Source organism: Phacochoerus africanus, chromosome 13, assembly GCF_016906955.1.
Source record: "Phacochoerus africanus isolate WHEZ1 chromosome 13, ROS_Pafr_v1, whole genome shotgun sequence".
In the NCBI taxonomy this organism is placed as follows: Eukaryota; Metazoa; Chordata; class Mammalia; order Artiodactyla; family Suidae; genus Phacochoerus; species Phacochoerus africanus.
Genome location: NC_062556.1, coordinates 25,468,410 through 25,485,178, shown reverse-complemented (window position 1 = coordinate 25,485,178; position 16,769 = coordinate 25,468,410). Strand labels below are relative to the sequence as shown.

Genomic DNA, 16,769 nt, shown 5'->3' with positions numbered 1-16,769 from the left:
TAAAAATCTGCTTTAGCTGCAGTTTTAGCATATGCCAGTAGATGGCAGTATAAGTTCATGAAAAAAATTCACCTCTATAAATTGAACTAGAGTTCTGAATTCCTAAGCCTCAAGAGTTTTTCAAGTTGCAGATATTTTAAGTAAGATTGATGGAGTGTTATTGGTCATGGTGGGTTAAAAATGTCTATTACTTTTTGTTTTGCTTTATAATAGTTTTACGGCAGCATTTTTTTTTTTTTTAATCAGTTCTCAAACTCTAGGGAATGGGTGTATTTCCGAATTAACTAGAAGGCTTACTAGAAACATTGCTGAGCCCAGAGTTTCTGATCCTGTAAATTTGGGGTTTGGTCAAAAATTTGCATCTCTAACAAATTACCAGGTGATTCTCACGCTAACGTCAATGATATTAGTGATCTGAGGACTGCACTTTTAGAACCAGTTTTTGTTTGTTTGTTTGTTTTTAAATGGCCAAATCCATGGCATATGGAAGTTCCCTGCCTAGGGACTGAATCCTGTCCAGTGCTGTGACCCTCGATGCAGCTGTAACAGCATTGGATCCTAACTTAATGCCCTGTGCCGGGCCAGGGATTGAACCTGTACCCTCTGCAATGACCTGAGCTGCCGCAGTCGGATTCCTAACCTACTGTGCCAACTCCTTTTTTCCTAGCATGTGGCAGGCATGGCATGTGAAAGTTCCCGGGCCAGGGATTGAACCCTCACCAAGTAGGGACCCAGGCTGCTTCAGTGACAACACTAGATCCTTAACCTGCTGTGCCACAGCAGACACTCCAAAACCATTTTTTTTTTTCTGTTTCATTGTGACAAAATACACTTAACAAAATTTACCATGTTGACCATTTTTAAGTGTACAATTTAGTGGTGTTAAATACAATCACGGGAGTTCCCTTTGTGGCTCAGTGATTAATTTTTTCGAGGGACTGCCGTACTGTTTTCCACAGCAGTTGTACCATTTTATATTCCCAACAACAGTGCACAAGGGTTCCAGTTTTTTTCCCTGTGTATAGTCATTTCTGTTTTTTTATTTGTTTGTTTTTAAGTTAGCCATCCTCTTGGGTGTGAGATAGGATCTTGCTTTGATGTGCATTTCCTTAATGACTGGTGATGTAAATCTTTTCATGTGCTTATTGGCTGTTTGTATATCTTCTTTGGAGAAGTGTGTTCAAGTTTGGTTTTTTATTTTTTAATTATTTTTTCTTTCTTTTTAAGGCCACACTTAAGGCATTTGGAAGTTCCTGGGTTAGAGGTCGAATCAGAGATGCAGCTGCTGGCGTATGCCACAGCCATAGCAACGCAGGATCTGAGCCACAGCTTGCAGCAATGCCGGATCCTTGACCCATTGGGTGAGGCCAGGGATTGAACCCAATCCTCATGGTCATGGATACTAGTCAGGTTCTCAACCCACTGAGCCACAATGGAAACTCCAATTTTTTTTTTTTTTTTGGTCTTTTTAGGGCTACACCCATAGCATATGGAGGTTCCCAGGCTAGGGGTCAAATTGGAGTAACAGCTACCAGCCTACACCACAGCCACAGCAGCATGGGATCCGAGCCTTGTCTGCAACCTGCACCACAGCTTATGGCAATGCCAGATCCTTAACCCACTGAGTGAGGCCAGGGATTGAACCCGCAACCTCATGGTTCCTAGTTGGGTTTGTTAATTGTTGAGCCATGATGGGAACTCCCCTCCAATTTTTTTTAATGGCTGCACTCTCGGCATATGGAAGTTACTGGGCTAGGAATTGAATCTGACCCACAGCTGCAACCCATGCTGCACATGTGGCAGCCCCAGATCCTCTAACCCACTGTGCCAGGCCAGGGATCAAACTGCACCTCCACAACGACCCTAGCTGCCGTAGTCAGAGTCTTAACCCACTGCACTCTGGCAGGAACTCCTTATTCAAATATTTTATCGAATGTTTTGCCTTTTTACTCTGAGGATAGTGTTTTGTTTTTGTTTTTTTTTTAAGGCCACACCCATGGCACACGGAGGTTCCCAGACTAGAGGTCAAATTGGAGGTATAGCCGCAGACCTACACCACAGCCACAGCAACTCCAGGTCCGAGCCACATCTGTTTCCTACACCACAGCTCACTGCAACGCTGGATTCTTAACCCACTGAGCGAGGCCAGGGATTGAACCTACGGCTTCCTGGATACTAATCAGATTCATTTCTGCTGAGCCATGATGGGAACTCCTCGATAGTATCTTTAGGTGTACAGATTTTTAAACTTTCCTGCAGTACAATTTGATAAATTTTTCTTTTGTTTCCTGTGCCTTTGTTGTCATATCCAAGAAATCATTGCCAAATCCAGTATTGTGAAGCTTTTGTCTTACTGTTTTCTTGCAAGAGTTTTATTGTTTTAGGTCTCACATTTAGATCCTTGATCCATTGGAATGAATTTTTGGTGTTAGTTATATGGTGTTTAAAAAGTTCATCCTTTTGCACGTGGATATCCAGTTTTCCCAGTACAGTTTGTTGAAAAGAATGTTATTTCTGCATTTAATGGTCTTGACACTCTTGTCAAAAATCATTTGACTGCTTAAAAAAAAAAAGTTCCCTGGCGTTGTCAGTGGGTTAAGGATCTGGCATTGTCATTGCTGTGGCTCAAGTCGCTGCTATGGCTTGGGTTCGATCCCTGGCCCAGGAACTTCTGCATGCTGCAGGCACAGTCAAAAAAAAATCATTTGACCATATGTGAGAGGGTTTATTTCTGGACTCTGTTCCGTTCCATTCATTTTTAGTCCCATCTTTATGCCAAGACCACACTTTTTTTTTTTTTTTTTTAATGGCTGCACCTTTGGCATATAGAAGTTCCCAGGCTAGGGGTCCAATCAGAGCTGCAGCTGCCAGCTTATACCACAGTCACAGCAACCACAGCAACGCCAGATTCGAGCCAAGTCTGCAGCCTACACCACAGCTCAGGGCAACGCCAGACCCTTAAATCACTGAGTGATGCCTGGGATCCAACCTGCTTCCTCATGGATACTCGTCAGGTTCTTTTCTCGTCAAGTTCGTTTCCGCTGAGCCACAGCAGGAGCTCCCTGTAGTTCAATTTTGAAATTAAGGGTGAGTCCTTTTGGTTTCATTTTAAGATTGTTTTGCCTATTGGGGTCCTCTGAGATTCCATGTGAATTTTAGGATGGGCTTTTTTATTTCTGCACAAACAAAACAAAACAGAACACAAACCCCAAGGCATTGGGATTTTGATGGAGATAGGTCTCTCTGGGTAGTTTTGATATTTTAATAATACTAGGTTTTCCAGGTCATGAATATGGGATGTGTTTCCATTTAATTATGTCATACCAAATTTTTTCAGCAGTTTCGTAGTTTTCATTGCACAAATCTTCCACTTTCTTGGTTAAGTTAATTTCTCAGGATTTTATTCTTTTTGATGCTATTGTGAATGAAATTGCTTTAGTGATTTCCTTTCATATTGTTCATGTATAGAAGTGCAACTGATTTTTGTGCATTGACTTGTGCAAAGTCTTGCTATTGTGTTGAGTTCATTTATTCTAAGGGTTTTTTTGTGTGTGAAATTAGGGTTTTCTACAATTAAGATCATATCACCTGCAGAGATAATTTTACTTCTTTCCAATTTGGATGCCTTTCATTTATTTATTTTTTCTTGCCTCCTGGCAATAGAACTTCTAATAACCTGTTAAGTAGATGTGAGGGAAGCTGACATCCTTGCCTTGTTCTTGATCACAGTGGAAATGCTTTCATTCTCTGAACATGTTCATTGTGGGTTTTTCATATGGGGCATTCATTATATTGAGATGGTTTCCTTCAGTTCAGAGTTTGATGAGTGATGAGTGAAACTATGAAAGGGTGTCGAATTTTGTCACATACTTTTTCATCATCAATTAAGATGATCATGTGGGTTTTTTTTTTCTTTCATTTTGTGGATGTGGCATATTATATTGATCAGTTTTTTATGTTAAATTGTCCTTGTATTCCAGGAATAAATGCCTCTTGGTCATGGTGTATAATCCTTTTAATATGCTGCTGAAATCTGTTTGCTAGTATTTTGTTGAGGATTTTTGCATCATTGTTGATCAGGAATATTGGTCAGTAGTTTTCTTTCTTTTTCCTTCTTTTTTTTTTTTTTTGTCTTATTGCCTTTTCTAGGGCTGTTCCCACGGTATATGGAGGTTCCCAGGCTAGGGGTCGAATCGGAGCTGTAGCTGCCGGCCTACACCACAGCTCCAGCAACAAGGGATCTGAGCCACGTCTGCGACCTACACCACAGCTCACAGCAATGCTGGATCCTTAACCCACTGAGCAAGGCCAGGGATTGAACCCACAACCTCATGGTTCCTAGTCGGATTTGTTAACCACTGAGCCACGACAGGAACTCCTTGGTCAGTAGTTTTCTTGCGGTGTTTTTATCTGGCTTTGGTATGAGAGTATTGCTGACCTTATAGAATGAGTTTGGAAGTGTTCCTATCTCTTCAGTTTTTTGATAAAGTTTGGTATTAGTTTTCTAAATGTTTGATAGAATTCATCAGTGAAGCCATTGGGTCCAGGGCTGTTCTTTGTGGGTAAATTTTTGATGACTCCTTACTGGTTATAAGTCGAGTCAGATTATAATAACCATTCTTTTAAAACAGTCTTTAAAAAAAAATCTTATTAAAACAATATCGAATTAATGTTTTAAAAGCGTACTCATATTCTACTGCTCTAATCCATTTGGTGCTGTTTTCACTGAGTTCACGTGTGTACATAGCTGTTTTAGTGAAGTCATAATGCGTGTAAATTCCTTCATGTCCTGTTTTTTACATGTTACTTACGTGTTTTCCCCCAGTGTTAGTGTATAGTCCGACTTCTTTCCATATTGCCTTTCTCTCTGCAAGAATTATGGCATACAGTCTAACATTTTATCAGAAAGATACAAGTAGGCCTGAGAAGTATTTTAACTTGGTCCTTTTTGTTTTTTGACCGCGGTCAGTGGGATGGTTGATAGCTTTACGGACATTATACCAGTGACTTTGTGGGGTTGGCTTCTTATTTGGATTCAGAATTAAACTGATTAAATTCTACCACCTGTTATTACATGGAATGTGTGAAGAAGTTTCTTTCGTAGCCATCCATACTCAAATCTGTTTAGAACTTGTGACACATCGTCTGCTTTTTGGTGGCAGTGGAATTGTAGTGATTTTTATTTAGTTTATAAAGAGACCTGGGGGAAAAAAAGAAATAATTGTCTTTCTGAAAATAAAACGTGTAAAGGTCTAATTTTTATAAAATAGCAAGTGGGTGTAAAACTTTATTAGTAGGGGATAGATAAGTGAATTTGAGTAGGAAAACCTATAATTGTATTAATTACAGATTCCTTCTGCCTTTTTCCAGACCATTGTAAGCAAACCAGTCATTTTAAATTTTACTTAAATTTTACTTTTCAAACCTTTTTGCGTTTTTTGATAGACATGTTAACAATGATTTAGAAGTGGAACAAATCCTTTTTGTTAATTTTGTTTATTTTTAGATTGTAGTGTTTAAATACTTGAAAAGGGGGAATCTCAGTTATTCCCCCCCCTTTTTTTGGGGGGCCGCACCCATGGGATATGGAGGTTCCCAGGCTAGGGGTCCAATCAGAGCTATAGCCGTCGGCCTACACCACAGCCACAGCAACGCTGGAACCCAGCCGTGTCTGCCACCTACACCACAGCTCATGGCAACATCAGATCCCTAACCCACTGAGCGAGGCCAGGGATCAAACCTGCAACCTCATGGTTCCTAGTCAGATTCGTTTCTGCTGTGCCACGATGGGAATTTCGGATCTCAGTTTATTTAATGATATAGGTAATTTATAGCATTTGACACTAGCTGAGACTCCTAGGTAGTTAGGATTGCCTGAGGAGCGTCTGCTTGGCTGACTGTTCCTCTGTAGCACACTTGACCCCCACCCCCAAATTAAACGAAACCAAGCAAAACCAAACTTCTTCACATTTTATGAACTCTTTAAGATTCTTTGGGAACTCAGTCTGGAGATGTGTATTTATAAAAATGCTACTTAATGCCACATCTGGGTATAGTAAGTGTATCTCCTAAGCCTTCTCTTAGTTTTTTCCTGTCTTGCTACTGTCCCCCCACTGTGTGGTGTGTGTGTGTGTGTGTATTTTAAAAGCTGACCCTCTCTAGTTTTGATGCACTTAATAAGCATGTTTTCGTGCACGGTCTGGCTGATTTGATGTGCACCACTACGTGTTTTGTGCACTGAAACTGATTGGGGAAAGTTTCCTGTCCTGCCCTATGGGTCACCAGACTTCATGTACTCCTGTGAGTCAAGAATTGCCCTTTGGTGATAATAAATGTGCTCATGTCCCACATGCTGGTGGCCGGTACAACAGAGTAGTTCAAAGCTAAACTGGGAGTTCCCGCTGTGGCTCAGCGGTAACGAACCTGACTAGTATCCGTGAGGATGCAGGTTTGATCCCTGGCCTTGCTCAGTGGATTAAGGATCCGGCATTGCCGTGAGCTATGGTGTAGGTTGAAGATGGGGCTCAGATCTGGAGTGGCTGTGGCTGGCAGCTGCAGCTCTGATTTGACCCCTAGGCTGGAAACTTCCATATGTGTGGAAACAAACAAAAAAAAGGCTAAACTGGAACTACAGTTACTTGAGTTAAATTCTGGCTCTACCATGTGTAATTGCAGTTTATTTGTGTTTGTCCTCTGCCTGTGAAAGAATAGTGCACACATCTTATAGGGTAGTTTTGAGGCTGGGTCGATATAAGTACAGTGCTTAAAACAGTGCGTAGCACTTGGCACGTGCCGTACAGGGTTGATTATTGTTATAATAATTGTCGTAATAAATGTGAAGCACTTGTGACAGTTACCGGCTTGTTATTTTTGTTGTTTCCATCTGGTATGTTCCTTTTGTCTAAGAGTATTGGTAGCATCTTATTTTTTAAAACTAGAAAACTTCCAAAATTCTCGTTATTAGTACCATATCGAACGCATACTTTTATGGGTTTTAGTGCTTTTCCTTCACTTTTGACCTTTGTTTTTCTGAAGTTCAGAAGTAAGATGGTTATATTTTCTAATCCATTCCGATTCTGAACAGTTAACGTCAATAGGCATTTCAAACGAACTGAGCATGTAAGCGGGGTTTTTTCCCCTGCCGCTTCTCATTCATGTTGCTTTTCTTTTGCACTTTCAGGGCATGATGTGTTTACAGTGTAGGGTATGGTCTTTCAGTCCTACCTGGTGTACCAATGAAATGCAGATCCTTCAAAATCGTCACTAAAAACAAAGGCAGTATAAACATCTTGTTTTGAGTTTATTTAACGGCTATCAACTCGCTGTATAATTTAAGATTATTTTACCTGACCTTTTTGTAATGAGTGATGTTTTGGAAAATCTGAATATGCAGTGGTTTACAACTTCACCCTGTAACAATGGGAAGCAAAAGTCAAGAAAACTGTTAATAGTAGTAAATTATACAGATGTGTTTATTGGCTCCCAAAAATTGGGAGTTTATGGTAACTATTGATAATGTGCTCATCAAAACCCGAAGCTACTTACTGAGATGAGAAATCAAGATTCTCTTTTACTGGAGTTCCTGTCGTGGCTCAGTGGTTAACGAATTCGACTAGGAACCATGAGGTTGCGGGTTTGATCCCTGGCCTTGCTCAGTGGGTTAAGGATCGGGCGTCGTCGTGAGCTGTGGTGTAGGTCGCAGACACAGCTTGGATCCAGTGTTGCTGTGGCTCTGGTGTAGGCTGGCGACTACAGCTCTGATTATACCCCTAGCTTGGGACCTCCACATGCCGAGAGAGCGGCCCTAGATAAGGCAAAAAGACAAAAGAAAAAAAGATTCTTCTTTTACTATTAATGAAGAGAGCAGTGCATTTTTTGTGTTTTTTTCTCATTTTCCCTCAACACAGGGAGGTGGAAAGCAGACAGCTTAGTTTATAGTTAATTTATAGTTCTGAAATAAGCTGCTAAGACATGATAAATAAAAATACCTTCATAAAATATTTTTAAATTGTAAAACTATGTTTCTTTAACAGATTTCTATAATCCAGGAGCTTGTTACTAACTATGAAGCCTCTCTTAAAAAGTGTGACTTATTTAGCCCTTATGGTAAGTTTAAATTAGATTGAGTTGAAATTTATTACTCATTTCAATCCATTTTTAATCACTTACAGTAAAACTATCATATTGTTTATTATGTATGTGCTGCATGAGAGCTATTCACTAAGTAGTTTTTGAATTAGTGAATGACACTTATTCACTTGCGATCTTAGGTAATTAAATAAAAATTTCCATAGTCTTGTGAGATATGAGTTAACCCTGTTTTAACATGAGTAAACGGAATTGAGAGCTTGAGCAGCTTGACCAAGATCAAGCAGTTAGCTTATGTTGAAATATATTTTTCCTGAATTCCTACTTCTCTGTTCTTTCTACTCTTTTATTACTTCAAATCCTGTTTAATTTGTTTTTTTTCCCCTCTGTTTGTAGGGGTGTATGTAAATCAAAGCAGCTTAATTTAGAAAACACTCTAGAATGCTTTCATTCACGCAGGTGGTAACTTCAGTCTGGTTTCTTAATATGTCTTTTATATGTCGTTGTCCTTTCATTTTTGTTTCAAACTAGAAACAAACCTTCATAATAGAATAACAGAGTAATTCTATTATGTGTCTCCATCACCTGGCTTCTTTTATCAACATTTCACAGTATGTTCTGTCTCCTTTTTTTTCCTGGAGTATTTTTAAAGCACACATACTGTTAGCCCTGTCAGTATCTTCATATGCATCTCTGTTTAAAATATTTAAACTGAGTGCCATTGCGGCTCAGCAGGTTACGAACCCAACTAGGATCCATGAGGATGCGGATTCAATCCCTGGCATCACTCAGTGTGTTAAGGATCCCTCGTTGCCATGAGCTGTGGTGTAGGTCACAGACGAGGCTCAGATCTGGTGTTGCTGTGGCTGTGGTGTAGACCAGCAGCTGTAGCTCCAGTTGGACCTCTAGCCTGGGAACTTCTATGTGCTGCAGGTGTGGCCCTGAAAAGCAAAAAAATAAAATAAAACAAAATAAAACACTTAAACAAATGTAGTCACAGTGCTGTTTTACACGGAATTAACTCTCATTCCACAATACCTGACACCCAGTCCACATGTAAATTTCCCTGATTATCTTAAGAAAAAAAAAACTTTATATAACTAGTTTATTTGAGTCTGAATCCAACTAAGGTCCAAACTTTAACTTGATAATTTGATTGTTATGTCTCTGATATCCTTTTAATCTTGAGCGGTACCTCTATTCCCTCTCTCCTCCCCGGCCCCGGCTTTTTTTTCTTTTTTTCCTTTTTTTAAAGGCTATTTGTTCAAAGGTCATTTATCTTGTTGAATGTCCCATATTTTGAATTTGGCTGATTGTTCCCTCGTATATTATATTTTGCTATCATTCATGTTTCTTATAAACTTAAGAGTTTGATTTATAGGCTGGATTAGATTCAGTTCCATGTGAATACTTCACACACGAAACTTTGTACTTCCTGTTACATCGCATCTGAAGGCTAAAGACATGCTGGTCTCTCTTTGTGAGATGAAGATGGATCAGGGTTTAGATGTCTGTCAGCCTGATCTGCTCACTGAACCGATCCGCATTGGCCTTTCGCCTCAGGGTTTTTGCAGGCGCTGAGGATCACTGCCTGGTCCCTTATTCCCATTCTAAGCATCATTCCTTCCGCATTGGAATTCTTCTTACAAAGAACGTTCCCTCATCAGATATTTGGTTCCCCTGAAATGTGGTGTGTATGAGAGGAACAAGATAAACGCTTGGCTCTTTGCCTATGTTTGTGTTTTAACGTGTGTGGGTTTTTGTGTTTGCATTGTTGTCCCTTCCTTTGGTTAGCTCGTCTAGGAGACCTGTGTTTCCTGTGGTGGCTTGGATCACGTGTCCTTTGCCTTCTTTCTGCCTCATTTTATGGCTTCCCTTCAGAAATCTCTTTCGAGAGTTTGGTGTCTCCTCTTCTGTAGCTTGAGGCTACGGAGTGGAGAACTGGGTAGAGCTCAGCTGGTTGTATGTGACCATCGTGTCAGGAATGTGTCCTCTTTTTACCCTTCAACTCGGGGTTTTCTTGATTTAGCATCAAGGCCTCCGACAGTGCTAAGTAAGCCCTGGCCGTTCTTGCATTTGTGGAAATCTCCTGATGGTAGGAACGGACGTCTTTTTTTTTTTTTTTGGCCTTTTTTTTTTTGGTCTTTTTGCCTTTTCTAGGGCTGCTCCCGCAGCATATGGAGGTTCCCAGGCTAGGGGTCGAATTGGAGCTGTAGCCGCTGGCCTACGCCACAGCCACAGCAACATGGGATCTGAGCCGTGTCTGCAGCCTACACCACCTCACAGCAACGCCGGATCCCTAACCCACTGAGCAAGGCCAGGGATTGAACCCACAACCTCATGGTTCCTAGTCGGATTCGTTAACCACTGAGCCACGACGGGAACTCCAGGAACAGACATCTTTTTATCCAGGCTCTTCCTTGACTTGGCTTGGGCCTGCTGCTTTACGCTCTCAGCTGAGAATTCGTAGTTAGGTGGAATTCGCCCTTCTCCACACTGTTTCTTTGGAGTGAGGTATGGGTTCGAATGAAGCCTTTGAAGCCAGCGTCTCTGTTTCTCTGCTTGGCTGCTGCTTTTTGAAGTTTATGGCATGATGTCATGCCTCCTTCTGTTGAAATGGGTCATTCAGTTGAGTGTTTACTGCTTATTATTGTAATTATTAATTTCATTATGCACTGGAGGAAAGTATGTGATTTGCTTTACCTTATTCCCTGTAATAATTTTATATTTGTTTGATTGCAGAGAGTGGGGAGAAAGAACCCCCAACGACACTACTCTGGGTTCAGTATTTCCTGGCACAGCACTTTGATAAGCTTGGGCAGTATTCTTTGGCTTTGGATTATATTAATGCTGCAATTGCTAGTACTCCAACTCTAATAGAATTATTCTATATGAAAGCAAAAATTTACAAGGTAAAATCTTGGTTATGTTTTTTGACTAGTTAAAGAATTTGGCCATTTTAAGAACCCTTGAAGTTCTTCTGTGTAAAGAAACTTTTAGGACACCTTAATAATCTATTCCTAATATTCTAATAATCCTAATGAAGTTTTCATTGCATAGGTGTATAGTCAGTATTGATCATTTCATTTAGCTTTGAGTAAATATGAATTGTAATTAATCTAAAGACTTCTAGGTAAATTTGACAAGTGGTAATGGATTTCTAACTTGTCTTTAAGAAAAACTTTTCCTGTTATATTGTACCTATCTTCTCTTAATCATAAACAGTGATTTCTTTAATACTTTCATCTCTTAAAGCATATAGGTAATCTCAGAGAAGCTGCCAAGTGGATGGATGAAGCTCAGTCTTTAGACACAGCTGATAGATTCGTCAACTCCAAATGTGCAAAATATATGCTTCGAGCAAACATGATAAAAGAAGCAGAGGAAATGTGCTCCAAGTTCACAAGGGTAGGAAATGAGCATGTAATGAGCTGAGTTTGTCAAACTAAAGTCCAGTGGTGATCTGTGAAGTTTGCTGCTGAAGTTCCTAAGGATTCATTTTTGTTTTTGTTTTTATCCTATTTAGCTCGTATCCTAAATAGGGTTTCTCACTGTGGTTGAGTGTGTGTGCATGTGCTTCTGGTGGGGGATGGTTAAAAAGCAATAGCGGGAGCAAATACCTTTAGACAAAAGCAAGCTTATGTATCACATATGCTTATATGTAAAATTCAATTTACAGTTTCTTTGTTTTACTAGTAATTTGTGGCCATAGCTTAATTTCTCTGTCATAGTGTCTTCAGAATTGCGCATAGAGTCTTTCTATGTAGAACCAACCTCTGTCGGCTACTAGTCTCTGTGACATTTGAGAATATCATCTTTATTTTTTTTAGGGCCATAGATGCAGCATATGGAAGTTTCCAGGTTACGGATAGAATCGGAGCTACAGGTGCTGGCCTACACCACAGCCACAGCAGTGCCATACCTGAGCCACATGTGTGACCCACACCACAGCTCGCAGCAGCACCAGATCCTTAGCCCACTGAGTGAACCTGTGTCCTCAGGAATACCTGAGTCCATTTCCACTGAACCACAGTGGGAACTTGAGAATTTAATTTCTTTCAAATAGGCTAAACGTTTATGTCTTTCCTTTCATCTTTCACTATCCTTTCATATCCTTTTCCACATAGACTTTGTTATGAAATAATACATGGTTTATTTTATGGTTAAAAATATAAGGAAGCTAATGGAAATAATTAGAAAGTTCAGAAATAGATTCACACATATTTGGAAACTCGGAATATATTTCCAAGAGGTGCTTTAAAAATCAGAGGTGAAGCAATATTGTTGGGGTAATTATTTGTGTTGAAAAATTAAAATGACTACGCTACACAGATCAGTTACAGGGGGATTAAAGATCTAAGTATGGAAAGCAAACCTTTCATGCTTTTAGAAGATAGTATAACTTGAGGTAGGAAACATTTCTTACGACATCAGAAGCATAAAGGTACAGGAGTAAAATTGATTCACCTAAGTTAAAATGAAACATAACATGTAACCAAAAACAACTATAAGCAAAGTGAGAAGAAAAGTCATAGAATTGGAGATGTTTCCAACTCATAAAGGAGAAAAGATTTACCAAAAAAGCCAAAGAATTCACTGAGATAGTGACACATTGAATGTGACACTGATGAAAGAAATTGAAGAGAACCCAAATAGATGGAAAGACATACTATAGTCGTAGAGTGGAAGAATTAATATTGTTAAAATGACCATATTACCTATGGCAGTTTACAGATTCAGCACAATTCCTGTTAAAATACTAAGGGAATTTTTTCACAGAACTAAAGCATATCACTAAAAAATTTGTATGGTAACTCAAAAGCCAAACTGAATAGCCAAAACAGTCTTGAGTAAGAACTGAGCCGGAGGAATCAGGCTCCCTGACTTCAGACTGTACTACAAAGCTACAGTCATCAAAACAGTATGGTACTGGCACAAAAACAGACATATAGATGAAAGAACCAGGATAGAAAGCCCACGCTTAAGGTCAGTTAATCTACCACAAAGGAAGCAAGAGTATACAGTGGAGAAAAGACAGTCTCTTCAATAAGTGGTTTTGGGAAAACTGGACAGCTGCATGTACAAGAATGAAATTAGAATACCATACACAAAAATAAACTCACAATGGGTTACAGACCTGAATATAAGACCAGAAACCATAAAATACCTGTAGGAAAATACAGGCAGAACAGTCTTTGACATAAATCGAAGCAGTATTTTTTTCTTGATCTGTCTTCCAAAGCAAAGGAAATAAAGGCAAAAATAAGCAAACGGGACCTAATTAGACTTAAAGGTTTTTGCACAGCAAAGGAAATCATCAGTCAAATCAAAAGACAGCTTACTCAGTGGGAGAAGGTGTTTGCTACTGATATGACTGTCAAGGGGTTAATACTCAAAAAAAAAAAAATATATATATATATAAAAAAGCTCCCACAACTGAAAAAAACCCAAGCCGAGTATAAAATAGGCAGAAGACTTGAACAATTTACAAAGTAGTGATACTTTTCTCTACACCATTGTTTTGTTTTGTCAGCCTACCCCAAAGGGTTGGCAGGGAATAGGCAGTGCTATAGAAGGCACAGAGAAAGCGACAACTGATAGTGGAGGGAGGAGACTGGGACTGCAAAGCAGGCTGGGGACTCCTCCTACCAAGAGATCCGAAAATGGTATGCTGTACCTAACGGTGACCGTAAGTCCACAAGGAAAGGTTAAGTAGCTTTTGCCTAAGAGACAAGAGATAGGCAATGCTTTGTAGGATTGCTGTCCTAAATAGATTAAACAGAAGCTTTGGTTTTCAGCAAGCTGCAGTCTTTTCTATGTAGCATGTTAATATCTTGACAGAGATGGATAAATAAGACATTACTTAATTGTGTGGGTTTTTTGTTTTTCGTTTTTTCTTTTCTTTTTATGACTGCATCTGCAGCATATGGAAGTTCCCAGGCTAGGGGTCCAATCGCAGCTGCAGTTGCAGCAACACCAGATCTGAGCCATGTCTGCGACCTACACTACAGCTCATGGAAGCGCCCCTTAACCCACTGAGCGAGGCCAGGGATCGAGCCTGTGTCATGGATACTCGTTGCTGCGCCACAACAGAGCTCCAACATTATGTAATTTTAAGTTGGTAGGAGCTTTTTGGAAGCACACTGATAAATTTGTCCTATAATTTGTTATTGCTATTTATTGTCTTAATAATCCTTGTAGATGTGGTTGTAAAAGAGAAAGTGAGGTTTTTAGGACCTCTTGAATTGTTTGCTTCCTATATTTATGATTGCTTCCATTTCAGGAAGGAACATCTGCCATGGAAAATCTAAATGAAATGCAGTGTATGTGGTTTCAGACAGAATGCATTTCAGCATATCAGCGTTTGGGAAGATACGGGGATGCGTTGAAAAAATGCCATGAAGTAGAAAGGGTAGGTTAATAAAATTTGGGGTTTATTTTTCTCCTGTAAGGTGATGAAAAAAGCAAGTAGACTTCTACATGGGATCATCTGCCTCTTCTGACTACTTTGAAAACCTCATTGTGAAAATATTTCGGCCTTTCAGACATTCAGAAATTGTGAATAAATGATTGCTTCCTTTTGATCCTCCAATGGTTATGATTTCGACATGTCTGCATATTTTTGTGTAAAGGGAGAAGAAAAAGATTAGTAAGTTATTAATGCTATTATCAGTAGATATTTTCTATTCCCCAGTCGGGCCATTATCTGATTTTCCTCACTAGCCTAGGAGGATACGCAAGCTGCTGGCCACCTCTTTCCTCTTTGTATCAGGATCTGCCCTATAGTCAGCCTCTCTCCAGTGTGTCTTCCCAGGATGTTTGTTCTCACATTGAGCGCTTTGTAAACAGTCTATGGCTGGTTTGCAGGCTTGTCGTATTACTTGCTAGGATTGTGTGTGTGATGTGCCTTAGTAAGGGGACTTTTCTTTTCCTTGTGTGTGAATTTTTGTTTTCCTGTTCTTTGTCATCTCTGAAGCACTCTCCTTCCAAATGGACCACAGGAGGAAAAGAGCCACACATGCACCCCTGAGGCAGGCCTCAGCAGCCCTCAGCTGTGGGTCCCTCGGCACCACTGTCCCAAGCTGACGCAGTATAGAACCACAGGCGTCCTGGTCAGGTGAGCCTGATGTCTGCACATGGCAGTCACTTTGGCCTTTTTCCCACGTGAAACTTCGGAGATTGCCCCCAAGGATGGCTCAGTCTTAGGGGGTGGCTTTGGACGGGAGCTGGAACTAGGATTATACCTGAGCCCTTTTAGGAATAGCTTAGTTTTTGCTTTGTTTTGTTGTGTTTTTCTCCTTTTTTTAAAGCCTGGGTCTGATGGCTGGATGGCTGAGGAAAATCCTTCTTCTTGGAGAAAGCAAAGCCCTTGGATTATGTGTGAAATATCCAAGCATCCTACATTAAAATCAGGCTCTTCTTTCTGTGACAAGGTGGTAGACCTCCAGGTGGTTTTGACACTCCCAGGTGGTCACCACATTAAAAGCATTCTGCTTGTCCATAGGGAAAGATACGTTTTTGTTGACCAGAGCATTCTCAGGGAGTGGGAGTTTGCTTCCTGTCTGAAGAGGCAGCTAGGCACTTACAGATCCGTAATTGTAGCAAGACTTGTAACTAGAAATTTATCCGATTTTCTGTGAAGGTCAAATTTGAACACTTTAGGATCCTTAAAACCTCCAGCTCCAGTCCCATTCCTCCTGCCGTTAATAACTGTACTACTTTATTTTTTTAACATTTGTTAAGGATTACTGGAATACGCTTATTAGCTAGTCCATTATTAAGTTGCATTTAGATTATGCTTCCCTGTAATTTTCAGTGACGTTTTTGAACAACTGCAGTTGAGCCTTGAACACCGTGGGTGTTGGGGCGTGGACCCTCTCTGCACTGGGAAGTCCCCACACGATGTGGGTCTTACGTCTCTGGGACCATTTCCGTGGATGCAACCAACCATGGATTGGGTAGTACTGTAGTATTTATTACTGAAACAAATTCATGTGTAAGTCGACCCACACGATGTTGTTCAAGGGTCAACTGTACTTCCAGTTCAGGAAATGTTTTGACAGGTAGAAAGCAGTTTTGAAGGGAAAAAATGACAGGAAGTCATTGATTAACAGCCATAGGGTGACATGCGAAAATTGTCATCCTCTGGTCATGTTACATAATTATTATTGCTAGAAACCGTACAAAAGTGTCTTTAGGGTTTGCTCTTGGTGCTTGAAAATATAACCAGAAGCAGATAAACAAGAAAAGATCTTACACTTATTCCACTTGTAAGCTAGGCTTTATGGTGAATAATTTGTATTAAAAATAAGTAAGACAGCTCTTCTAGTAGTTATGTGTAAAAATGTTAGTGTGTAGCACAAATAGGGTGATTAAATATTTGCTAATTAATGCCTCTGAAATTAATTTCTAATAAAATTAATGTAATCTAAAAGAAAATTCTTTTTTTTTGTCTTTTTAGGGCTGCACCCACGGCCCATGGAGGTTCCCAGGCTAGGGGTCGGATCAGAGCTGTAGCTGCCAGCCTACACCACAGCCATAGCAATACCAGATCCGAGCCGCGTCTGCGACCTACACCACAGCTCACGGCAACGCCAGATCCTCAACCCACTGAGCGAGATCAGGGATCGAACCTGCGTCCTCATGGATGCTAGTCAGATTCGTTTCTGCTGAGCCACGAC

The 16,769-nt window shown here is 40.2% G+C and overlaps 1 protein-coding gene across 7 annotated transcripts in view; it reads left to right on the top strand.

Annotated features, from left to right (window-relative positions):
• Window positions 1-16,769, top strand: part of NAA16 (N-alpha-acetyltransferase 16, NatA auxiliary subunit) — a 65,948-nt gene that overhangs the window by 38,395 nt on the left and 10,784 nt on the right. For all 7 annotated transcript variants that reach the window (XM_047755747.1, XM_047755746.1, XM_047755743.1 and 4 more), the window contains 4 exons: window positions 8,034-8,106; window positions 10,831-11,000; window positions 11,344-11,496; window positions 14,372-14,500. In XM_047755747.1, coding sequence (XP_047611703.1) covers window positions 8,034-8,106; window positions 10,831-11,000; window positions 11,344-11,496; window positions 14,372-14,500 — 525 coding nt within the window. The remainder of the gene's footprint in view (window positions 1-8,033; window positions 8,107-10,830; window positions 11,001-11,343; window positions 11,497-14,371; window positions 14,501-16,769) is intronic.